Raw genomic sequence first — 11035 nt, forward strand, 5'->3', positions numbered from 1 at the left:
TATAGTTATAGACTTATAGAGCATAGTCTTGAGCCAATTTAATGAAAAAAAATTCATATCGAAATGACATTCGCTCCCAGATACATGGTTGTGGCTCCCAAATACATGACATAAAAATATAAAAAATAAAAATATCTTGAGTAGATAGATAATATCACAAAAATTAAAAAGAACAATTTTTTCTTAAAACTTTACCTCCCTGTATTTTTGAAATGAAGCTAATATCAGCTTTAGGTTAACATCAGATCTTTATAAAATTGGTTCAAAAACATACTCCTAAAATTTTTGTACTTAGAAAACACCCCGATAACTATATCCACCCGATCTTCGCAGACAAAAGTGGTCAATCTCGGAGTCTAACAGAATAAACTGAATTTTTGTACAAATATTTTGATAGTACAAATGTTATCTCAAAAGTCACATGGTCACATGTGCGTGTTTTCGATATTCATGGTTAAAGGTCGCGAAAATCATTTTTTTGTGAATATCTCGTTTCTTTTGCCTTCAATCGTATTAACATTAATTATAAAAGATGTAGAGGATAAAATTTTCTACAAATCTTGCCCAAAACTTTTTTTTGTTAGTTGAACTGTTTTTGAAATAAAGAGCGCAGAAGATGGAGCGCTCAGCTTAACGTACTTCAGTTCTGGGTCAATATTTATAAGTATACCGTACATTTTTTGCTTATGTTATTATTGCAAATCAACTGAAACGAAATTTGTGCAATGAAATTTAAAAAAAAATAATTTAAATCTAAAAATATTCATAAAATGTGTAAAGTGTATAAAATGTGTATTTATAATACTTAATAATAAATAGGATTCCAAACTTTACCAAATGAGTATAAGTAGTTCTAGCCCTGAAAGTAAAAATTATGGTAAAAGAGGGGAAGGGACAGCGTATTTATTTATATTACAGATATTAATTATTGAAATCGAACTCACAATACCTTACAACTAGTTTTAGATGTTTAGTTATTAATAATTAATTAATCTTAGCCAACTGCTATCATTATTTCAATTATTAACATTTTTTTAACAGTGAACGATAATACAAAGGACAAAAATGGCAAAATTTTGTTTAATATTTTTTGTAATAACAATAACAACATTTTTAACAATAAATTCAGTGCTTTGTGATTCTGAAGAAGATAAAAGTCATCATTTTACAATGGGTTTTATGCAAACTGGTGATCGTTTATTGTACCGGGGAATTATTATAAAAAAAGCAAAAATCTTACGAATAGGTACAAAAGATGTTAAATTCCCTGAGATAGCTGGAATTCCACTTGGACCAACAATTTCGTTTATTAAAGTTACGGATCAATACCAAAATGGTGAAGGTGGATATGTATCAATCTATGAAGGGGGAGTTGGGCAGAAAACTGTTACGATGCATCTAAAATCACAGCGTGGTCATGGATTTAATTTTATAATTGAAATCTATGGACATTAAATTTAACTTTTATGTTTTATGTGAATTAATTTATTAAATAAATATTTTTTTATTAATAATATTTTTCTTGATTACAAGATTCAATTTGAGTAACTACAGAAAAAAAACACTTCAACACATGATAGAACAATGTTTGTTTGATGTTCATGATAATTGAATGTTTGCAGAAAAAAACATAGTAAAATTTATGGTTCGTATTGGGTGACAGAATTTGTGAGAATTTCCTGAAAGGAGAAAATAATGCTTCTTGTAGTTTTATAGATTTTTGTAGTATTTTTGATCAGCCAGTTACTGTCTTTTTAATCAAAAATATATATATGCTTGTTCATTCGAAAAGGAGTATTTTTAATTAAAGAGAAATTGCATGTATATTTTTAATAAAAAAGGTAATTGTGCCAAATTAATGCTCCACCTTTTAGCAGTAAAATTGTCGAAAATTAAGCCTGATTAAGTAATTTTTAATTCTACTTTACACAGATTGGTGAAAAATTATGTTTCAACTTCATCAAATTTTAATTTTTCTAATTTATAAAATTGAAACGTTTTACAGGAGAATTTCTATGGAATTTCTATAATTAAAGAAGTAAATATTAAGTAAATATTTTTCCAAATTTCCCAAAAATAATATCAGTTAGTCGAAATAAAATTGTACGAAATAAAAATGATAAACTAATTTATACTTCAAAGAATTATGTTAATTTATTTACAAATTAGCTTCTTTGTACTCCAATCAAAATCAATAGATAATCTTTTGAACTATTTAAAACATTTTAATGCGTCATCTCACAGGGGATATACATGAGCCGCATTTATAAGACTTTTTAAATTTTTGTTATATGTCTTAACCGTATCAAAACAAATATAGAACAAATTACAATTTTAAATTTTTTAATGAACTCTACTTCGTGGGTATATTAGGTACCGTGAAAAAAGACACTGTGGCCTGATCAGCGATTTGCAAATCCCAAAAACTATGACTGTCCTGTCAAAACTTTTCATGAGTGATCCAATGACGTTATTTATCCCCTTAGACGTAGAGCTCTTAGCTAAAATTATTAAATATAATTATCCTATCTCGAATATCCTGAATTGTTTCCGCGTTTTATCTATACTTTTGCCATTTAATAGTGGACTTTATAGTCTAAGAGCCATCCGCTTTAAACTGGTGCCCTCATATATATATTAATTTGCTTCCAAATTATTTTCTTCTTTATCCCGCTTACGTGTGCAGTTGGTAACATATACACTCTTTGCACTATATACTACTCTCGATAAGCATCATTATTTTTATGGTTCACTAGCAATAACCACGTATTTCCATCCGCCATGCATAACACTCGGAATATATGTTGCTTTTTATTATGAAACTTAAATTATTTTGCTTTCTTTATAAATAGTAGCCTATGCGTTATTCTGATTAATGATCTATATTATTGCAAAGTTTCATTAAAATCCATTCAGTAGTTATCGTAACTGCTAGACCTTAAAAGATTTAGTTCTTCCTAAAATAAAATGTAATTTAAATAAAAGCATTAACGAGTATTGTTATCAATTTCGATCCCCAGAATAACTTTTTTACCCTTTTTTAACACCGTTAGCCGGTTTCAACAAAATACGAAACACGTCTTCCATCAATTTAGTTAAACAATATTTATGCAAAATTTGAAGTAGATTGGACAAAGAACTCACGTTGTCCTATACAAATCCCCCCCCCCCCCGTTTTTCACTCCTCTATGGGTAGAATTTCGGAAAATCTTTTCTTATCGCATGCCTGCGTCATACATAGGACATACCATCCAAGTTTCAGGTATCTACGATCAATTGTACGTTGATCCGTCTGTCAGTCATTCAGGACAAAGCATTTTATATGTCTAGAAGAAAGATTAAGTGCGACTAAGACATACGACCATCACAAATACAAAGTTATCAAACAAAATTCAAAACAGTTGAATGAAAAACGTAAATAGTGACGGTTTATGAATGTCAAAAACATTTCTCCTAATTAATTAATTAAAATAATTTTCGAAAATGGTGATTGATAAAATTTTATTAATATTAATTATATTAAATATTAGTTTAATTCAAACAATTACATGTAATTCAACATCTTCACTCGACCAATCACATCACATAGAATATGGAACGAGACAAATGAATGATTATTTATTATATCGTGGTATTGTACGAAAACAAGCATTTCCATTAACAATACGTACAAAAGATATTGGTTATCCAACGATAGCTGGAAAACGTATGCATGAAACAATCACCTACATTAAGGGTACAGATCAATATCAAAATGGTAATGGTGGTTATATGTCATTAATTGATGGTGGTGTTGGTGAAAAACATGTTGTATTACATTTTAAATCACAACGTGGACATGGATTTAATTTTATTTTTGAAATTTATGGACAATAATATTATTTTTATTTATTTATTTTTTTAATAAATAAAGTGGTTTTGAACACTAATAAAATTCAGTTTTATGAACTTTGTGGCTATTCATACGCTAACGTAATAATATATAAAGGGTACTTACATAACGAAAAATAAGTTTTAATTTAAACATTTTTTCCCAAAAAATTCGGAGTTAGTTGAATGTATGTAACGCGGTTGCTGTATTTTCTAAGCAAACAAGTGAAAACAAACAATTGACTGAGTTAATTGTTGAAATACCATGTATAGACAGTGTTGATTACTCTGTCACAATACACATACATACATGTCACACATGTATAACTGATATTTCCATATAATACATACTATACAATTTGCCTATGTTGCCCAAAACCCAATTACCTATGTTGATCACTTACGAACTCGACCTCACTTTTTACGTCTTAAACACTATAAAAATTTCAGCTTGATATCTCTTTTCGTTTTTAATATATCGTGATGACAGACGGACAGACGACAGACGGACATACAACCGGAAATGGATTAATTAGGTAGTTTTATGAACACCTATACCAAAATTTGCTTCATAGCATCAGTATTTTTAAGCGTTACAAACTTGGAATTTAACACTCGACACACACTGATTTTATAACAACGTTAAACAAAACATTTTAATTTTCAAAACTGATCAGCGTTAAGGTAATGCATAAAATTATTACGTTAGCGTGTAAACAAACAAAATTTTTTATTCGTATTTATTAAATTTATTGTAATAAAATGTTTTTTTAATAATTTTTATTGCATTCTTTTAGTGTTAATTTGCATTTACTGTAATTGTTTTGATGGATCAAATTATATTTATTTCATACGCATATACAAAGTAGGTATACAAACTTTATTTTAATATCGTAATAACAAAGACCACCCATATCGTAATATGATTTAAACCAAGAACTTTTACCTTAATAATTCTCAAAGTCTTACGAAAATGAAGTATTATGATAGACTTTAAAGCCAAGCAATAAAACGTATAACGTAAGTAAAAAGAATATGATTTACACTTCATTTTCGACAAGATGTTAATATTTAAGATAGAAACAAGTTGGAGCTTTATAAGATCTTTTTTCTTGAGCTGCCATTATAATTGCGTATAATTTTTTTTTTTTTTTTGCTACGTATCAATCCCAATAATAAGCTCTATTTAAAGCTGCATAAGTGTATGGCTACTTCCAGAAGAATAACTCAATAAATGAAAAATAAATGGACAAAATTTGCATTTCAGATATCCGTTAAGTTTGACCACTGTGTGTGTGTGTTTGTCTGTGGCATCGTATCACCTGAACGGATGGACCGATTTTAATTTTTTTGGTTTCTTTTGAAAGGTAATTTAACGGGGAGTGCTCTTAACAAGTGCTAGCTTAGGTTTCTGTACTCAAAAAAACTAAAATGGATCTTCAAAATCGATTCAGTTTGGAAAGGCATGACATGTAATTTTAATATATAAATAATTACCGTGGAAATGAATGGTCAAATAAACCTGTCTCAATTCATTTCGAAAAGTAAAATGGTAAAATAATTAGGTAATTCAAAACAATAATTAAAAAGAACAAAGTCAACTGAAATATTTCAATTTCAATTAAAATATTTCCATAAATTTGTCCCAAAAAATGATAGCTCTCTAAGTATACTTTTCATCTCATCTGATGTCCTCCACCATCACTTTGATATTGATTTAAGAAGGAGAAATTTAAAGTGTTTATCTGTGCATCTGCGTGTTTCTCAGTGGCATCGTATCCCCTAAACTATCGAACCGACTTGATTGAGAACATTTTATAGCTAAGTATCCAAAAATTGGTTTACAAGGAATAAATCGAATTTGTCGGGGGTTTTTTAAATTTTGTAAATTTCACTTGTTGTAGTAATTTGTAATCAAGTAGTACAATGATACAATAAATTTTTAACTTTTACATGTGAAAGTCGACTTTTTTATGATAAATATTATTAACAATTCGAATAACAAGCGAAAGTAAAAGAAGATTATTGGAAACCTATTAGGGGACAGAAAGATTATAGTATTGTACAGGATTTATGGAAAATGTTGAAGGTGTAATATTTTCATCTGTATTTATAATATATCTGCATTTTCGACTATCGTGTAAAAGTGTTTTTAGCTTAGCTAGTGTGTAAGGTGTAATCGAAAGAATCAAAATTTTGAAGTTGAAACTGGTGTGAACTTTGAAATACAAATTCAAATTATATTTGTTAAAAGAATGCTATATACAGAATGTTTTTTTAACATGACAATTTTGAAAAAATTCTTAATGATTTATTTCGTGTTTAAATAAAAAAACACTTCTTCATATTCTACGAATTTTCTTCAAAAATAACAGTTTTCGCATAAGAAATCCATGAAAATAGCTATGCATTAACAAAAAAATTTTCCCCTATAAAATAGGAAATCCCCTGGAAAAAATAGGGTTCCATTTGAAAAAATGAAGTTGGTCATCATTCAACTTAGAACCTATCCATCTAAAAATAAACATGTGTTTAGAATTGATCGAGGCTTTCAAATGATCCAACTTTTGTTTGAAAAAATTTTTTGTATTTACCTTTTTTTAAGTGTCAACTTAAAAAAGATACCCCGCAGGGATATCTCGTGACTGCAGAAATTATGTATTTTTTACATTATTTCGACAACTTAAAGAGCACCGAGAAAAATGAAGGCTTTTAAAGAATGATTCTATTTAAATTGTCTTTTATTTAGACAATATGCATCATCAAAAACGAAATTCATCATTTTTCCCACCTCTAATAGGATCACCCCTTCAGTAATTTTCAAACTCTTTATGCTACTGTTTTTTTAATATGTAAATATTAACTACCCCTCTCAGTATTTTAGCAACATGAATTCCATACATGAAGGGGCTAGTTTGATTAGTATTTCATAATATTAAATTAAAGCTGGTCATTATTATATTTTTTTATATCGAAAAGTTAAGCATTCAGAAAGTGAATTCATGTGATACAAATATACAACTGATAAAAAAGTTTTTTATTCTATCTACAAAGAGCATAATTAATGAAATGTAATCAAATTAAATTTGACATATTATGATACTGTATTAAGTTTAAAGTATTGCATTTATCGATTTATATAAAATCTGTTAGGTACTGGCAACATGCTCAAAAAGTTCTAGCAGAACTTTTACGAATATATATTTTTTGAAATATTGCGAAAAAGGAACGAGAAACTTTGTTTTCATTATACCTAATTTTCACGCAAAACTTGAAACTTTTTTCATTTTCATAGTTTTTTATAGTACTTTAAAAAGTGCATGATTTACTTTCATCAAAAAACTTCAAAATTTTCAGTTAATTGACGTTAAATACTCCGAATTTCAATCGCCAATGCACTTTTTAATTAGAATTCATTTCTCTATCGATTCCCGTTTGTCATATTGAACATAAATTTTTCCACTTCCGAAGATCGCACAATTTTTTTTAACTTCTTGTTGAAAACTTCATGTCAGCTTTGAACAATGCTGTTGAGCAGTTTTATAAAGATTCATTAACTGACCCTGGATTCCGAAATTTTAAGATATGTATGCCTTACGGCTTTCTCTTAATAATCTTGAATATTTTTTCTATAAATTCATGAAACTTTGTATAATTATTTAAAAAAAATCTCTAACAAGTTATTGAATGAACATTTGGCGATAATAAAAAATAACTAATATATACCTCCTTATTGTAAAATAATATCGTGGAATACTTTTCTAAACGTGGTGTTTTGTAAGATAACGTGTAAGATAACGTTTCTAAACGTGGTCTCTTGTTGCGTGCATCACGGCAGTAATTAGAGGACAGATTGTAGATAGAAATAACTCTCATAATTGTGCACGCAATTCACTGATGAGGTCAAATTGTAGTTAATTAAGAAGGGGATAATATACCCACCTACCTTAAAAATACTACGTTAGTTTATACAGTCAAAATCGGTTATAAGGATATTGAAAGCCCCCAAAAATTATAACCGATAATCACTATAAGCGATATGTACATTTATATTAAGGTTTAATTATGTGAATTTGTGCATATGTTGGTCGTTATTTCTGTATAATTTCAATGGCAATGAATTCATGAAATCCAAAATAAAGAAAATAAAAGCTTTAAATAAAGTATATAATATTCAAAATGGTATAATAATGTTGTTTTATTTAACTTAAAAGTATGTACAATGTAAAAAAACTATTATGTACATAAGTAGGTCGTTATAATCGATATGCTTATAATTCGAATGAATATTGGTCACTATAGCTGATATGTCATAATAATCGATTTTATTATAGCCGATACATTCATTTTTTAATTCATATTTTTGTATATTCAGTTGGAACCTTTTATTTTCGTCGTCATAACCGATTTTAACTGTCCAACTTTAATATAAAAACAAGCGAAAACAAACAGTTGACTGAGTTAATTGTTAAAATGCCATTTATAAATAGTGTTGATGACGCAATGGTTTGTTTTTTACGTCACGGAAGTAAAGAAAGATATCCACTCTTAGATAGCCACACACATAACCGATATTCCCATATAATACATACACTTTTGTTATGTCTCTAACGGTTTACAAGATGGTTTCTAGACCCAATTGATCTATTTTGCTCATTTACGAACACGATTTCGCTGTTTACATCCCGAACACGCTATAAATTTCAGCTCGATATCTTTTTTCGTTTTTGAGTTACCGTGTCTACAGACAGACGGACAACCGAAAATGAAGTAGATGATTATATGAACACCTATACCAAAATTTTGTTGGTAGCATCAATATTTTTAAGCGTTAGAAACTTGGGAATAATCTAAGTTTACCTTGATATATATCATTTAAATGGTATAATAAAGGAAAATAAACAATTAACTGAGTTAAATGTTGAAATACCCCATATAGACAGTGTTGAATATCAGTCAGTGCTTGTATTATTTTTATAAATTAGGTAAAGAAAACACACAGATTCATGTACATTCTATTCAAAGCTCTTAATAATTTGGTGGAAGCGCAAATAAATGGATAGACAATAGAGAATAAAAAGAATTATCAAAGAATTAAGTGTATTTTCTCTACGTGAAAATGACTTCATTTACGAAATTCTAATATTATCTATAAAAGAAAAGCTAATGGATTTCAACAAAGACAAAAAAAATAACACTTGTATAGAGATCAGTTAATGGAATTGGAATTTTTTTACATATGAAAAACTTGTATTACATAAATTTAAAGTTTTATTACGTTTTCTCAAATCTAGTAAAGAATAATGTGGCTTTATGAAAACTTTCATGGGAAAGCTCAGTAATATTTCGGGGTGACTTTAGCCTATTTTATGCGCCATTTTTTTCGGAATGGTAAGCCGAAATATATAAAACACATTATGGCAAACGTATATCTAATCGTAATTTACTAACATTGATTTTATTACAAACGCTACTTTTCGGATGTGATTTCGGTGGGATCTTTTCAGATTTCTTTAGAATTTTATCAGTCGGGATTTCATTGAATTAGAAATATATCAATATCCTAATTTAGCAGTGGCAGGCAATTCAAACATTAAGTCGAGAAAGTTTCAGGGAACAAGTAATTATCTATAATTAAAACATTATCTTTTCCTGAGTATCTAAATTATCTAATTTAGACCAGCTTTGGTGTCCCAAAACTAATGCAAAAAGTAATTTTGATAGAAAACATAAATTATTAAATTTATGGCATATTATCAAGTGAAAATCCAAAGCTTTGCAAGCGAATTTTTTTTGTAGAAGTTTTTCTTGAGTATTTTAAATAAATGTAGATTATTTTTGTTAATGCGAACTATTATTGCGAAACCTTCATTAAATTAGTCTTCAGTTTGTTTAAAACAAACGGCAAAAAATTTATATTTTACGTTAATTTTGGGTCATATTTATACACCAATTTCTGAAAATACAGCGGAAAAAACGATAAAAACCTGATCTTCTATTCGATATCATAACTTCCTCGCAACTTCGATTACCGTTAAAATTTCTAAAAATTTAAACAAACAAAATTGAAATTTTATATTCAACAAATATTTAACAATAATTTGTAGTGTTCGTTTTAATAATTAAGCAATCATAATTCTGCTGTTAAATAGTACCACGTATATAATATTTATATAAAATAAAATAATATATATATTTATATTTATATTTACGTAGATGATTTATTGTATGTCAATACTGCACGGTACGGTACGGTTCAGTTCGGTTTGGTTTGGTTCCGATGTAGGTATAGTATAATATTGTTGTTTACATTTTGCGTCGGCGGCTTTTTTTAACACAAACGTATTTATTGTACGTATAATATGCACACAAAAACTTTTAAAGCTATATTATTCGTGTGTGTTAGATACGGGATGTACATGAAATATAAAAATTTTCAATCATTTTGAGAAACAGATATCGGAAAACTTAGTTCACTTTTTTTGTATTTAAACATTTGTTCTATCTCTAACGGTTTACAAGATGGGTTGAACGGACCCAAGACCCAATTGACTTATGTTACTCATTTACGAACTTATCCTCATTTTTTACGTCCTGAACACGATCTAAAAGTTTCAGCTTCATATCTTTTTTCGTTTTTGAGTAATCGTGATGACAGACGGACAGACAAACGACAGACAGACAACCGGAAATGGACTAATTAGGTGATTTTATGAACACCTATACCAAAATTTTTGCTTTGCGTTACAAACTTGGGACTAAACTTAGTATACCTTGCAAATTACATAAATGCATGGTATAAAAATTCATCAATTTAGGTGCCGGAGGCAGGAATTGTACAAATGTACTAAGTTTTGGTTCATTCAGTATATATTAAAGGTATATTATGATATTATTATAAATATAATAAATAAATAATACAAAATGTTAAGACGCTCTCTATAATATATAAATTACAAATGTCTATTAAACACAAATATAATGAAGTTTATACTTATTTCTTATAGTATAGGTTTTTTGTTTGTTTGATATACACGATTACCACCTTAAAAGTGCTTGTTTGGAGGATGTAATCAACTGTGAACAAATTCGAAATTACTTTCTAGACATATCTTAATTAGAAGTATAACTGAGCTACCGCAATTCCAGATACTTCGAACGCAGA

The 11035-nt window shown here is 28.3% G+C and overlaps 2 protein-coding genes across 2 annotated transcripts; both read left to right on the plus strand.

The window, feature by feature from the left end:
* The first annotated feature begins 963 nt into the window (after positions 1–963).
* Positions 964–1469, plus strand: LOC123298458 (probable salivary secreted peptide). Its single transcript, XM_044880462.1, has one exon. The coding sequence runs from the start codon at positions 1066–1068 to the stop codon at positions 1453–1455; it is 390 nt and encodes a 129-aa protein (XP_044736397.1). The 5' UTR covers positions 964–1065; the 3' UTR covers positions 1456–1469.
* A 1946-nt stretch (positions 1470–3415) lies between these two features.
* On the plus strand, positions 3416–4055 carry LOC123298461 (probable salivary secreted peptide). Its single transcript, XM_044880464.1, has one exon. It carries the CDS (start codon positions 3484–3486, stop codon positions 3874–3876), a length of 393 nt encoding a protein of 130 aa, XP_044736399.1. The 5' UTR covers positions 3416–3483; the 3' UTR covers positions 3877–4055.
* The last annotated feature ends 6980 nt before the right edge of the window (positions 4056–11035 follow it).

This window comes from Chrysoperla carnea, chromosome 4, assembly GCF_905475395.1.
Source record: "Chrysoperla carnea chromosome 4, inChrCarn1.1, whole genome shotgun sequence".
NCBI classification, from domain to species: domain Eukaryota; kingdom Metazoa; phylum Arthropoda; class Insecta; order Neuroptera; family Chrysopidae; genus Chrysoperla; species Chrysoperla carnea.